General features: G+C 43.1%; 1 protein-coding gene across 1 annotated transcript in view; it reads left to right on the top strand.

Moving 5' to 3' along the window:
* kcnk9 (potassium channel, subfamily K, member 9) overlaps positions 1 to 13,286 on the top strand; it is a 51,437-nt gene extending 38,151 nt beyond the window's left edge. Inside the window, exons 2-4 of the mRNA XM_048229767.1 lie at positions 11,376 to 11,940; positions 11,997 to 12,041; positions 12,072 to 13,286. Coding sequence (XP_048085724.1) covers positions 11,376 to 11,940; positions 11,997 to 12,041; positions 12,072 to 12,480 — 1,019 coding nt within the window. The 3' untranslated portion in view covers positions 12,481 to 13,286. The remainder of the gene's footprint in view (positions 1 to 11,375; positions 11,941 to 11,996; positions 12,042 to 12,071) is intronic.
* Positions 13,287 to 15,756: the final 2,470 nt, after the last annotated feature.

Genomic DNA, 15,756 nt, shown 5'->3' with positions numbered 1-15,756 from the left:
AATCATCAAAAATGGGAATTGCTACTATGTGTTTCTTTTACATTAAAAATACAATGTGGAGCTTAACTAATTTTAATCCTTAGATGTGATAACAGTGGCAGCAGTATATAAAAAACAGTCGAGTTACCCTGCTGTCGAGTCTCTTTGATGTTTGTGTTTTATACCCCTCGATTTGAACCGTTATTTATTTACTTATTTATTGACTGAAATAAAAAACTTACTTTAGTCAAATGTAGTGTACAGTAGATGTCCGTTTTATGTTGAAGGCCATGAACTGGGTTGTAACATAAATGGCGGCTCGTCTGGGAGTTGAACTGGGGACCTCCTCGGCAGCTTACTCACAGTCCCTTCTCTCTGTATGAGGTCATGACTGACTATTAGTGTGTGTGTGTGTGTGTGTGTGTTAATTTGAAGCTAATAATGGAGATAGTTGATCACAGTAAATACATATTCAATAAATGTTCTCATAAGACTTTATGGATTAATCTACGGAGTATTCGCCAGCTGTGTTGCTTGTTTTGCGTTTAGGTGAACAGAGGAGAGGGTGTGGCATGGGGTGCCGCAAATCAAATGCCATTGTCCAATTAATCACCTATGCCAATATAATTTATTAAAGCATAATTACTCCGCAGAAATGATGAGAGCCATGAAAATCAATATTAATTAGCCATCCCAACTGAGTGAGAAAGGATGAAGATGAAGGCCTGGGGTGCTGCCGAGGAATTTGGCAAAGGCACAACTCAGCATTAAGCGAGACGCTTCAATTATTCAACGTCGGAGAGGAGTGGAGTCGCGGATCTGTCTCGAATAGTGCAAGTCATTATGCTTTGACAAAAGAAAAAAAATGACGATCCTCACTAAACAAGAGACGGAACAAGTGTCGACAGCTCTTTAAAAATAAAAAATAGAATTTGGTAAATGTGCTCTCGTGTCCTCCGTGCACTTAGAAAATGAATAAATGAAACAAAGTGAACAGTGCTGAAACCTCCAGGGTTATTTATATCTGTTTTAATTAAAATTGACTTTGGGTGTAGGGGATGTATTTACTGACATCATTCGATTGCCGAGCAACAAGGACTGCTTAAGCTCCCATTATTTCCTAGTAATTATTCTCTGTATGCCTATAAACCCAGTGGCTAAGATAGAATTGAGCAATTCCCTTTGAAAATCAAATCTTTTCACGCTAGGCCTTAACGTTCCGGTAATTAGAAGTGGCTTTATTTCATTGTAATCAACAGCATCATAAAAGAAGGTGATGAACACTGAAATACAAACTCAAGAAAGTTTGATTGAAAGCCATGCGAAAACATTTGTGATAGGAAGGAGTGCTGCCAATTGTAATCATCCAGTCTGAAGTCCACAAAACTAATTAAAACTGTGTGTTTTGCATTCCATCTGTCTCCAGTAGCTTCCGTCCTGGCAATATTTACATTTAGTCGTTTAGCTGATGCTTTTATCCAAAGCGACTTTCAAAAAAGGGAAGCACTGCAACAAGGACATGTTAGTGCAGCAATAGTACTAGAACTAGATGTACCGCATAGCGGTACAAAATATGACCGCCGCTCAGTCCTGTACATCCGTTCCGCGAAAATAAATCACACTTCAATTTGTCTCCATATTTTACTCCATCCCCCACTCTTGAAACTTTTGTGTATGCTTGTTTGGCATGCCTGAGTGCGTGTGTGCGGCTGCACAGAAAGTAGCCTACTGGTGCTGAAAAGGTGAATAGATTGTAGAATGGCCAAAGAAGATGTAGCATTGTTATAAAACCTTTAAAATCTCTAAACAATCACAAGTAGGGCAGTTCATCACAGTTCATCCATTGCAACTGGATTGATGAAAGGTCACTTACACCTGTAGGCTACATCGTATTTGGGAAAAGCAAAAGGTATCAGCATAATGTTATTTATTTATTTTTTTTTATTTTTTTTTATGTATTTTTAAACAAAAACATCTCTGTCAGTTCCATGCCGTTTTCAACAGCTATCAAAAACAAAGGTCATTTTTGGATGGATGGATTTTTTGTGAATGTTTCTTCTTCTACATAAGATTTTAGTCATCTTTAGTTCATGTAATACTTTATTGTCAATGCACAAATTAAGTAACAGTAGTCTGAAACGTTATTGTTAATGCACAAATTAAGTAACAGTAGCCTAGTCTGAAACGAAATGCTGTTTTACATCTAACCAGTGGTGCAAATAACTGACATGTCCAAATGGGCCTTGATGAAATGCGTCGCTAGACGTCGCTAGACGCTTTTACATCTAACCAGTGGTGCAAATAACTGACATGTCCAAATAGGCCTTGATGAAATGCGTCGCTAGACGTCGCTACACATTTTAACGGGCCAAAGTTGAAGAGCTTTTGTCCGTTATTGTTAGTGCAAATATAGGCTGATTCATGTTCCCTTGCATTGTTTAACTGAGGTCCATGGCTAGTCTGGCTTTCATCAGACCAAGCTCAATCTTTTAAGAAATCAAAAAATAAATAGCGGCCAGATCAGGCTGGGTTCACCCAGCCTAGTCCATAGGCACCGATATTGTTTAATTTTCGATTGAGATATACACGCTCTGGCTATTCTAAATGCAAAATGCATCAGGGAGTTATGACAAAACGGTAACTAACAAACTAGATCCTAATAGAAAGCTGTTAGCTTCCCTAAGCCATAAATTGTCAATAGGCTATGCTGGCGACACAAATAAAATCTCCTTTGAAACCAATGGCTTACGCCTTACAGTATCAAGCGGACTTAAACTATCATATCGCGGGCGAAAAGTTAATAACATTCACGCAGCTCCATGAGTCAAGGCGCGAATGAAGTAGCCACTTCTAAATGGGACCCACTACACAGTAGCTTAAGGTGTTTTGCTAAAGCAGCCATAATGAAATGAAGGTGTCATTGTTTGGATACTTGGACACACACGTGCTTTTTAATTTCACAGACTACAACTACCAAGCTGTAATCAAAGCACATCGATTCCCCTCTCACACCCTGCACGCACTTAAAACAAAATAAACAGGTGTCTCAGTCTCACGCATTTATAGGCTAAACTGTATCAGACCCGGTGTAACGTTGGTAAATCTTCCATTGCACAGAATGATTTTGTAGCACGTGCAATAAATGACAGTCGAAAGATACAAACAGTGCTGCTATACATTTGCTTGGTATTACCGCATTTATAGTTTTCTACAAATGCAATAAATCAAATGCCTCCATCACTCAACCAACGCTAACGGTAACATTACCTAGGTCCTTATTGATATTACAAGATTAACGTACCTGCAGTAAAACCAAGCATGTCCGATAAACATCCTCAGATTTATTTCGGGGCTTCAAGAAGAAATGGGAATTACACTTCATGTGAACATCGCCCCTATCCTTATTAGATGTTTGCTGCGGTAAATTACAGTCCTTGTATGAAGCGTCCATTGTTTTTTCCACCCCACTTTTAACTTCCAACAAAATTACGCCTCACTGCAACGATCCGCCATCTAGTGGACTGAAAATGCAGCCATGATGACTATTTTGGCTTTCTTTTAATCCGCCAATTATGTATCGGCCGTTCAATGAGTGTAGTCACTAAATGTACACATAACCTAATTTTTTAGACCCCCATGGATGAAATTCTACTTAAACTTGGCATACCCCGGAGAATGCCAGGTCAATCATACACATAAAATTTGGTGCAGTTCTGAACATCTTAACTGAAGATAGGGCGATTAAAGCAGAATAATATTGCATTTTCATTTTTTACCGGGGTGGGGGTGCAAATCACAAATGAGTGATTATGAGCCAGGTTGATGTGAGCCCTTGAGACCAACATACCATAAAAGATTCTTCATCCTCAGTGCCATGGTTCAGGTAGTTATTTAGGAAAAACTGTTTTTTTAGCGGTTCAGGGGCCCAGCACGTGGGGGTTGGTGGTGGTCCCGGTCCTCTAAAAGTCTAGTGGGGCTACATACCCACCAAATTTCATGTACCCCGGTGGTTCGGTGTCCCGGGTATCAATGACCAAAAATTCAGGGAGTAGATGACGGGAAAAATTCTTGAATTGTGTGCATGTGTGCGTGTACAAATGTATGTTTATGTGTGTGTGTGTGTGTGTGTGTGTGTATGTGCGTGCTTGTGTGTTTGCCTGCGTATGTGTGTTTGTGCATGTGCATGCATGCGTACATATGTCTACTGTGTGAGTATGTGTCATCACGTATGATTACTGTAAAATAATGCGTGTGTGCGTGTGTATCTGTTTATGCACATGTGTGCACATGGAATGGGTTAACATGACCCTGGAGGCAAACATACGAAAAAATTGGTCATCCTAGGCCCTACAGTTCTCAAGATATTCACAGAGAACTGTGTCTGCCCTACCCTCCTTTCGGGGGTCCAGTCCAGCAGGGGGGCTACAGATCAAAACGAAGAATGACGGTTCCATGCTATCCATGTGGGGTACATGCCCACCAAGTTTTGTGTACCCGGTCTTTCAGTGTCGGGAATCCTTGTTGGTGTATGCGTCACTAAATGTACACATAAATTATTTTATTGTAAGGCCCCCCATGAACGAAAGTACACAAAACTTGGCATGCATTCGGAGGGTGTCATAATGATCTTACACTTTTAATTTCGTGCAGTTTTGACCTTGTCAGCCAGAGATATTGTGATGAAAACACCTAATTTTTTGCTTTTTTAATTTTTAACTAGGTGGTGCTATACATGAAATAAGTGGTAATGGGATGGGTTGGCATGCCCCTTAAGACCAACATACAAAAAAGGTGGACCTCCTAGGCCCCACGGTTCTCGAGATATTCACAGAAAACTGTCTCCGCCACCTACAGGCCAGTTGGTGTATAGTAACATAAATTAATTTATTGTGTGGCCCCCATGAACGGAATTCCACAAAACTTGGCGTGCATACAGAGGGTGTCATAATGATCCTACACTTCCAATTTCGTGCAGTTTTGACTATGTTAGGTCACAGATACCTTCAATTACAACACCTCATTTTTACTTTTTTGTGTTTAACTAGGTGGCGCTATACATGAAATGAGTGGTTATGGAATGGGTTGACATGGCCCCTTGAGATTAACATACAAAAAAAAAAAGGTCCTCCTAAACCCTACGGTTTTCGAGATATTCACAGAAAACTGTGTCTGCCCTACCCTCCTTTCGGGGGGTCCAGTCCAGCGGGGGGGCTACAGATCAAAACGAAAAACGATGGTTCCATGCTATCCATGTGGGGTTACATGCCCACCAAGTTTCGTGTACCCGGTCTTTCAGTGTCCCGGGAATCATTGGACGGAAATTTGGGCATGCGAAAAATAAAAAAAAGAAAAAAAAAAAAAAATCTGACTAAACGCTTCGCTGCGCGGCGGTCATAATAAGTGACAGTTCTGGAAAGGTGATAGTCAAGTGGTAAATGTTAGATTTTGTATGTCCAGTTGTTGGTGGTGCTAAGAGAGGAGGTACTGTACTCTCTGAAGTGCTGGGTCTTCAGGAGTTTTGTGAAGATAAAGAGGGCCTCCCCTTCTCTAGTAGGAAACGGTAGCACTCTGGAAATGGAAAGCAGAAGTCTGGAGAGCCCTGAGTGTACAGGTGGCAGAGCCAGGCGTCATTCAATATTCTTAAAGCATTGCTCTATGGCTAAAACCAAGATTGATGAGCTGGTGGTGCTATGCTATGCATTATGCTTTCTATGCTATGCTATGCATTTTTAATGCTCTTATCCTTACTGATGTCAAACCTGAGTATATCAACGTTCAGTGGGTTCAACTGTTGCCTAACACTTCTTGATGTGTGCTTCTCCTCTAACAAGGGTGTGATTTTGAAAACCTGGGGGGGTATGTTTGTTTATGTGTGTTTCTACACTGATGAGACAATTCTAATCAAAGCCTGCAGAGGCTTCTTTGGCATTTTTAGCTTCAAAAAACCCCAAACACATTTAGACATTCAAAGAACAAAAGAACCATTTAACCAACAAATGAGTTCTTTAGTACGCGTGGAACCTTTTTCTGTTTGAAGAGCTCAGTAAGAACTTTCTGTTTTCTTCTTTTGTTTTGTTCCTTTAATGCACACAGTGTGTCCCATGCCATCTGTGTAGTAAATCTGCCTCATGCTAGACGCCCATGCAGTGCACCCTATCAACACACGAGCCTACTAAGGGGGCTGTGCTCCTGTGCGTTCATCTTTTTTCTTCTCCATCCATCCCTCCCTCCCTCCTCCTATCCCTCCCTCCCTCCCTCCTCCTATCCCTCCCTTCCTCCATTCTCTGGTTATCACACGTTTGCAGAGCTCAGTGTAAACAGCATGAATACAACTCCCACATGCTCTACCTACCATCATCATTTCCTTGGGCATATGCATGGCTTCACATAGACATGCCACACATGCTTGTCTCTGTATGCTCTCTAAGCACGGCGTGCGTGTGGGTGTGTGTGTGAGTGTGTGTGTCTGTGTGTGCAGGAACAAACACAGACACAGAGGGAGCACTTGCGTGACTTGTGTATACACACACACACACTCTCTCTTGTTCTATCTTTCTTGCCCTCTCTCTCTCTCCCTCACTTTTTCTCTCACACACAAACACACACACACATTTGAATGATAAGACTGCAAGGCATTGTATGCTTTTTCCAACCTCCATTATTGTGGCCGACATGCTTGAATAAATGCACATTAATTTGTAAATGGTCTCTTCTCAGAGGCTGTGGAGCCTGCCAGGCATTTCCATAATTCCTGGGTACAAATTCTTCTAGCCCTGCTGTTTGTCTTGGTTGTGCTGAAGAAGACACCAAAAGTGTTTCGTGACCCATGGTTAAATGACCAGATCTGGACGAGGGTAGAATTACTCTGCGGACACGCCTTTCAGTTCCAGACAGGAACACTTCCAGAAAGGCTTCTTTCATAGCTACCCCTGAGGGTGACCCCGCCACTATGCTGAGTGACATTCCATTTGGTCATGACAGCCCCTGAAACCCTCAACGTGATTTGACGGTGGTGGTGGCAAATCTTACTACTTGTAGACCTTGGTCAAACCAATATCCCGACATGAATAGCTGTTTGCTCAAACCAGTGCCTTCTAGTGTGTTGGCATTGACTATATACGCAGGGTGCAAAGGTTGCAAGGGTGGAGGGAGAGTGGGTGCAAAGAAAAAATATTAGAATTAGAATGGGATTGGAATCGAATTTCGTTGAGACAAGGCTTTAAGGTAAGCTGGAGTTAGAGCTAAATCTGCTTCGGAGTTCATTTTTTGTAAAAGCAGACATGTACTTAATTCTGTCAGTGTGTGAAATGATAGTGATGTAATATGCATAGATTATTCTGTCCCTTTGTTGAAAGTCTGTCCTTTTAGTGAAGATTAATAGCGTCCTTGAAGATCTCTCCCCTCTTGTCAGAAAAGTAATTTTCCTCACCAGTTAATTCATGTGCAGCTTGACACACTTCTTTCAAGTCGAGGATTCTTTACAAAAACATATCCCAGGGTCTTCTGAGTGGCACGGACTGTCAAGATCTTGAGGACATTTTGGCTGGGCACTCCTAAAGACCTCAGAAGGCATGGCCACAATGGGGACCAACAGACCTCTGTTTCAAACCATAGATGTTTCTGGAATCAAACCAGAGCTTTTGTCTTTGGCAGCACAGTGAATGTGGGGATGAAAGAAAGCAATCTGGCAAAATGATGATTGGGCCCCTCGTTCAAATTCCTGGGCAATGACTATCGGGCGTCTGGTTAATAATTTAGATTTAATTTTATTAATACCAGCGGGCCACTGTCATAGCGGAAAACTGCTCTCCTATGAATTAGTGAAGAATGCTATGAATGACTGTCTGGTAAACGGATACCTTTCATGGATTTCACTGGTTTAGGTACAGTGTTTTCATTTCATTCAGGATTCATACTGCTGTGTCACACATGCTGGCTCAAGCATGTGAAACATAAAGGGAGGTCCACACAAGAGTAACAATAAAGTATATTTATTAAATAATTATAGAGAAGTCAGTATGTGGAAGCTAAAAACTAAAATGTAGTGCATAGTGTCTAGGGGTATGAGTACAAGTGTTCGACAACATAACATAAGCACTATAACGACGGCCGAGAGGAGAGGGAGCCCGTCTGCATCCTGAGAGCGGGCCGTTTTAACGTCTGGCTCATTAGGACCAATCGACAGCACACCTGTGCACACCTGCACGGCTACAGCCCCCCGCTGGAAGATGGAAATATTTACAGAACAGGGGCGGGGTTTGGTGCAGGTCTGACAGGGTCCTGACAGCTGCAGATTTTTTTTTTTACTTGTAATGTTTTTACATGTGATCTTCACATTTTGTGATGAAAACTCCCACACACACATACACATACACACAGGCACACGCTCACACACACACGCACACACAAAAGAAGCAAAAGCACCTCAGAGACTAATAACCATACATTAGGTTAAAGCCTAGCCTTAAAAATGCAAAAACTCTGTTCCACTGGCTCGGTAATGAGTTGCATCGATCATATTCCCTCATACCGCACTTGTTTCAGTTCCAGTGAAAAAACATTCCCAGTAATTTCTTTTCATCTGCGGAGAGGTGAAACAACCTCTGGCCTTCAGGAGGTCAGCCATGTTCCTCTACTCTCTGACTTTTTTCCACGATCCTCACTCACTGCGAGAATGCAATAACTGACTTTCTTTATGCAAAGCAGGCCCAGTTCATTTCCCGCTAGATGCTACAATTTGTGTGTGTGTGTGTGTGTGTGTGTGTGTGTGTGTGTGTGTGTGTGTGTGTGTGTGTGTTGATAGAGTCGGTCGTGATCCCTGAACTGAGAAAGAGTGCAGTGTTGCACGTGAACTTATGACCCCGTCAGCAGGGCTGGCTTTTTATTGTAGTGGCTCGTGGAATAATATACATGGATATAGCAAGTCTGTCCTGTCTCTAGGGTTGATGTGCGAAGCTGTGCTGGCCAAATTCATGCATGCAAGCACACACACACACACACACACACACACACACACACACACACATAAACACACACACACATAAACACACACACACACACACACACACACACACACACACGCATACAATCGATCGATGTCCAGACTAAAAATAGACGTGCAAGCACATGCTTAAAGAGATGAACGGTTGCCAGGGGAATGTAAAATCAATAGCTCCACATAAACACACGTGCACAAACAAACACACGCACATACACACACACATGTACACACACACACACACACACATACAGACATACTGTATATATGCACTCCTACACACCACATCACACGTAAACAAGCCTCTACAGATATGCGGAATTGTGTGCACTCAACACATGCACAGATACACACTTCCATACACATCAACTCGTGATATCGTTTTAAAAGCCAACTGGTGGGTGTAATCTTGACCTCTTGCCAATAGATCTGATGAACAGTATATAAATGTCTATTACTACACCAAATCTGTGTTCACTACTTGTGCATGTATGTGTGAAATGGCATTCATGACATTGTATCCAATATTAGAGTGGGATCCTGTATGACATATTTCATTTATGGATTTCCCATAGACTGATGTGTGATATGTAACTTCTTTCATGGATTACCACATATATTTATTTCACTCATAAAAGGTAGGAGGTTCACTGTGAACTTTAGAAGGATCCAAACATGATCATCTAAAGAAGATCCCACCCCACACATAATATAATAGCACTCTCCCAATATTCCCATTCCTCAAATATCAGCACTGGCAAATATTGCATTACAGAGGCCTAGTTATCTGGAACGGAGTCAGGAGCTCAGTCTCGCTTGCTGAGATAAAGTCTAATTAAGATAAAAGCTTTATTGGCTCTTCTACGACCTGCTCCACCAATAGGATCCTCATTCTGCCATTTCAAAGAACTAAGCTGAGAGGCTCCCACCCCCCAACCCTACACACACACATACACACACAACTCTACATTTTATGCCATTTTATGTAAGAGTAATGGGAGCACTCATTTGTGTGTTGTGATCTTACTCAGTACCCACTTTGGCAGAGGGACAGGGACCATCTCAGTGTGTGTGTGTGTGTGTGTGTGTGTGTGTTGTGCTTGGTCATATTCAGAGACAAAGCCAAGGCAGGGGATTATTTGGAAATAGAAGGGTGGAGGAAGGTGGAGAGGTGATTGAAAAGGATTTCTGCTGGCTGGCTCCCACTGCGGCGCGTGTATCACACTCTCACTGCTTCTCACTCCCCACTCCGGCTGCTGGCGGATCAGGGCTGTGGGGAGTGGAGTGTGGGGGGTGGAGTGGGGCTGGAGTGTGGGGGGGGGAGTGGAGTGTGGGGCGGAGTGTGGGGTGGAGTGTGTGGAGTGGAGTGTGGGGAGTGGAGTGTGGCTGGGGGGGGGGGGGTGGGTGTGGGGAGTGGAGTGTGAGGTGGGGTGTGGGGAGTGGAGTGGGGCTGGGGCTGGGGGGGGTGGGGGTGGAGTGGGGGATGTGGGGAGTGGAGGTGTGGGGGAGTGGTGTGTGGGGTGGGGGTGGGGGGTGGAGTGTGGGGAGTGGAGTGTGGCTGGGGTGGGGTGGGGGGGGAGTGGAGTGTGGCTGGGGTGTGGGGTGTGGGGAGTGGAGTGTGGCTGGGGTGTGGGGAGTGGAGTGGAGTGTGGGGGTGGAGTGTGGGGCTGGGGTGTGGGGGGGAGTGGAGTGTGGCTGGGGTATGGGGTGGAGTGTGGGGGTGGAGTGTGGGGAGTGGAGTGTGGGAGGTGGAGTGTGGGGGGTGGGGTGTGGATGTAAACATGATCCCTATTGTGAGTTGGCTAACTGTGTTTTCTCTTCTCTCCTGCTCTCTCTCTGCTCCAAATGCTCTTTTGATTTTCTTTCATGTACATCACTCCTGTCCTGTATCCATTCCTTTCTCATTTTCTCATTCCCTCTCTTTTACTTATTCTCCCTTCTCACACTCTTTTCTCTACTTTCCTATCCACTTTTCATTTATTCTGTCTTTTCCATACCACCTTTTTCTATCCTCTCTTTCCTATTATCCTCTTAAACCCCCCTCCTTCACTTCTCTTTCTTCTTCTCCCTTACCCTATCTGTCATTGCATCTCCTCCTCTTACACTCATCCCCTCATCTCTCCCTCCCTACACCTCCTTCTGTCTTCCTTTCCCACTTCTCTCACTCTCTTTCCCACCACCTATTCTCTCTCTTCTTCACCCCTGCCCTCATCCTTTTCTCCTCATCTCTCTCTCTCCACCTCTCTCTTCTCCCCCTATTCCATCTTTTATCCCACCTCTCTCTCTCTTGTCATTTCTCCCCCTCCCCTCCTCTCTCTCTCTCTCTCTGCTCCTCCACCCTGTCCCATCTCTTTCTCTCCACTTCTTCTCTCTCTCTCTGCTTCTCTCCGTCTCCCAGGTTATGGTCATGCGGCGCCGGGCACGGACGCGGGCAAGGCCTTCTGCATGTTCTACGCAGTGCTGGGCATCCCCCTGACGCTGGTCATGTTCCAGAGCCTGGGCGAGCGCATGAACACCTTCGTCAAGTACCTGCTCAAGCGCATCAAGAAGTGCTGCGGCATGCGCATCACCGACGTCTCCATGGAGAACATGGTGACGGTGGGCTTCTTCTCGTGCATCGGCACGCTGTGCATCGGCGCCGCCGCCTTCTCGCACTACGAGGACTGGAGCTTCTTCCAGTCCTACTACTACTGTTTCATCACGCTGACCACCATCGGCTTCGGCGACTTCGTGGCGCTGCAGAAGAACCGGGCGCTGCAGCGCAAGCCGCTCTACGTGGCCTTCAGCTTCATGTACATCCTGGTGGGCCTGACGGTCATCGGGGCCTTCCTCAACCTGGTGGTGCTGCGCTTCCTCACCATGAACAGCGAGGACGAGCGGCGGGACGCCGAGGAGCGCGCCTCCCTGGCGGGGAACCGCAGTAGCATGGTGGTGCACGTGCAGGAGGAGGCCATGCTGCAACAGCACCACCACCACCACCACCACCACCGGGAGAAGGAGGAGAAGGTGGGGGAGGGAGGAGGAGGCGCGAGCAGCTCCTTCTACCTCATGGAGGGAGGTACCGGTTTGGAGGAGGAGGAGGAGGTGGAGACAGGTGCGAGGTCAGCGATTTGCAGTCGGTGTGCTCATGTATGCATTACCACTCGCACGAGTTTGGCAGCACCTGCGGCCTCGGGCTGGGGGTTGGCAGAGGAGGTTTAGGAGGAGGAGGTGGAGGAGGTGGCGGAGGAGGTCTCTTCTCACATCAGAACTCCTTCAGCTCACAGCTGAACCCTCACCATCTCTCCCACCACCACCACCACCAGCACCACCAACAGCAGCAGCAGCAGCAGCAGCAGCACCTCCATCACCAGTACTTTCATGCCGTGACGTACCACATCGAGGAGATCTCGCCAAGCCGTCTGAAGAGCAGCTTCTTCCCCTCACCGGTCAGTTCAGTGTCGCCTGGCCTGCACAGCTTCACCGACAACCACCAACTCATGAGAAGACGCAAGTCCATCTGAGGTTCACACACAGTTTTGTTTTTGTTTTTCTTATGATTCCTATTTTCTACAGTTTGCACACCCACACACACACTCACTAAATAGAGGTACAAATATACACACATGCAGCTGCACACAGATGTAACACCCTGCTCATACGTGCACACCCACATGAATGCACGTGCATACACACACACACTCACACACACACACACACATGTACAACACATTAAAACACAAATTCTCTGATGTCATATTTGCACATACACCTTTTGCACAACACTACACACAAAACTGATATGACATACATACATGCTAGTGCCATAAAACTCTCTCTCTCTCAGACACACACACACACACACACACACAGACATTGCATCTCAATGCTGCTCCTAACCGAATTTCACTCTCTAGCACTTTTTTGTCCCCTTATTATTTTTTCCCCGTTTGGCATTAAGTAAATAAACACTGAAGACAGGATCTGAGCCAGGAGTCAGATGGAGTAGAAGACTCATGAAAGAGCTGCAGTCAGCGACACTGTTGGATCAGACTCCCCCTTCAAATGGTTATGAAACGCATGAAGCATGGGGTGTTTATTTTTCCAGAAAACCGCTTCAAATTGTGTTGACAAAAAAACGTTTAAAATGAAAAATGAGAGACTGCTATACTTCACGACTCTCTCCAACGTGGTTTGAGGTATGAAGCAGTCTACCTACATTGGTGTCATGCCAAACAATGCACATTTGCGCTTTGGCTACAGTACTGATGGGGGGAAAGATTATTTTTAAAAAAAGGAAGCTCAAATAGCTGGTTTTATCTTAACTTGAAATAACTACAGGCTTGTGCATTCCGTGTGCCACCCAAAAGCCTGACAGAAAACTCTATTCATATTATTATTATTATTAATATTATTATTATTATATATGAATATATATATATATATATATACTGTATTCTAAGTGACTTCAAAAAACATCAGGTAATGTTTTATAAGCAATTATATTTAGGAAGAGATGAAAAAAAAGTTTTATTTACAAAAACATCCATGCCAAAACATTGTTGAACATTGTTGCTACTCTTAGCATGTGCACTCAATGTTATTTGATGGGTGTATTGAATTGATTTCTTTTCATTTTGGTTATTTTTTGTTTCCCCCTCATTCTATTTCGTGGTTGATTTTTGTAAATTCATGTATCTAGAGATTTTGATTTTTTTTTCAGATTGTTGTAAAATATGAAGGGAATAGTGATGGCAACTTTTGTTTTATTATTTTATGAAAACTTGCCAGCTCAATAAAATTAATAAATGCATGTGCTTTGTAATATTGGTATGCATAATGAAAAACGGGAAACACTGAATACAATAGCAACTTGGCAATCGGAATCAAATATTTTAAGCAAATAATCCAAAAAAAAATGTTCAGAGATACTTTGCTTTCATACTTTGCTATTTATGGAAGGTAATAATATAAGTAACAATAATCCCAGTGATTGATCGTAAAGCTAAGTACGCTGAATCATTTCCTTTCCTTGAGTTGAAATAAATTTTTTATGTCAGAGGCAACTGTTTTTTTCCCAGAAATCAGAAAATACCATAATAATCTTTGCTCTCAGGTTTCAAATGGGGTTGCCAGTTTTCATTTCTGCGTGATCAAGGAACCACATGTCGTGTGATTTCTCAAATCTACCTGTCTAGGAGGATTCAGAAGGATTGTAAGGGATGGTTGAGATGCATCATCTCAGTACAAAAAAGGCTTTGGGGATGGTATGATGATGAAAACATACCTCTTTTTACTATAACAGAGATCCATGTAGTCATTCACATCTTCTTGCTACCCATAATGCATTGTGCTTAATACAGTGTCCTTAAAAGTCAAGACAGAAACACCACCAATTACTTCTGATTACATGTATAAAATGTCTGAACTGTCTCTATGTACTCTGAACATTATGTGCTCAAATCCAATGGCTTTGAATTGTAATATATTGCTATGAAGCCTGATACTGTTAGCCATAGGCCCATAGAGCTTGTTCGGGCTTGAGAATGTCTTTATTGGGAAGAGTTGCAAGTAAGAAAAAGTTTCCCAAAATCAACATTCAGTTAACCTCCATACAAAGCAGTCACATGATCTCTTGAATTGAGGAAGAAGTAAAATAGGTGCAGGTATTCCAGATAAAGTACCCAAGCCTAATCAAAATCTTACTGGAGAGGAACTGCCTCTCTGAAGGCAGATATTTCCCATTGTGATGGTCACCCAAATTATTTACAAAACTTTTTTTTACAGTCTTACAAATATATGTATGCCCTTGATCACATTCTGTCTTTAAACCCAAGCGGTCCTTAAAATGTTGAAGCATGAAGTTTCATTTGATTTGTGTACATAGATGTAAATATGAATTATTTTATACCACTGTACAGTACATTATTGTAAGTACTTATATTACTCTGGAGAAAAAGAATGAAAGGCATCTTTTGGAATCAGATGCATCAGCATTTTTACAACCATCAGCATACAACGTGCCTTTCAGTAGCCCAACAGTTTGTAATTTGTAGGCACATGTCCACTCTTGCAAATGTAATAGTTATTTCAGTATTTTATTTTCAAAACAAGTACACTCACCTGATTCACCATGTAAGCACCACAATGTGCAGAACCAAAGCAAAACTTCACTTCAATACCACAAAATATACACAATTAAGTAAATAGTTTTTCACTTTCAACTGCTATATATTTATTATTTGCTATTTGACATTTTTTGTCCCTAATAATGTGCTCCTTGATAGTCAGATGCCTGGAAAATGATTGAACTGCTGGGTTCCAGAATATTATGAGACAGAAATTTAAAGGGATGACCTCTGATGAACCAACCGACAAGCAAGTTGAGCAACACCTTATTGAAGCAGTGTCAAATAACACTAATTTTATAAGATATAAAAATCATGACATCCTTATTTGGCCAACTATCTTCGTCAGGCAATTACGTCTGTCAGTCTTTGCCCAATAAGGTAGTGTGCAACTTGCAAGTAACACTTTGCCATAGACAGATGTGCTGGTGGACATGTTTGAATCATTAGACGTCATGTAAATACTTTGTGATGCACTCATTATGCACTATGTAGAGGGAACACCAAGATTTGTCATCAATGACACTCAGACACTACAATGTTTCTACCATGCTGCGTCTTAGTCCGTATAATTGGCTTCAAGCAAGAAGCAATGTCAAGCTACTTCAAATTAGATTCGGCTGTTTTGTTATTATTGTTATTTATCTTGTTAAATGAACAATCAAGTGTAAT

This window comes from Alosa alosa, chromosome 20, assembly GCF_017589495.1.
Source record: "Alosa alosa isolate M-15738 ecotype Scorff River chromosome 20, AALO_Geno_1.1, whole genome shotgun sequence".
In the NCBI taxonomy this organism is placed as follows: Eukaryota; Metazoa; Chordata; class Actinopteri; order Clupeiformes; family Clupeidae; genus Alosa; species Alosa alosa.
This window is presented reverse-complemented; position numbering and strand designations above follow the sequence as displayed.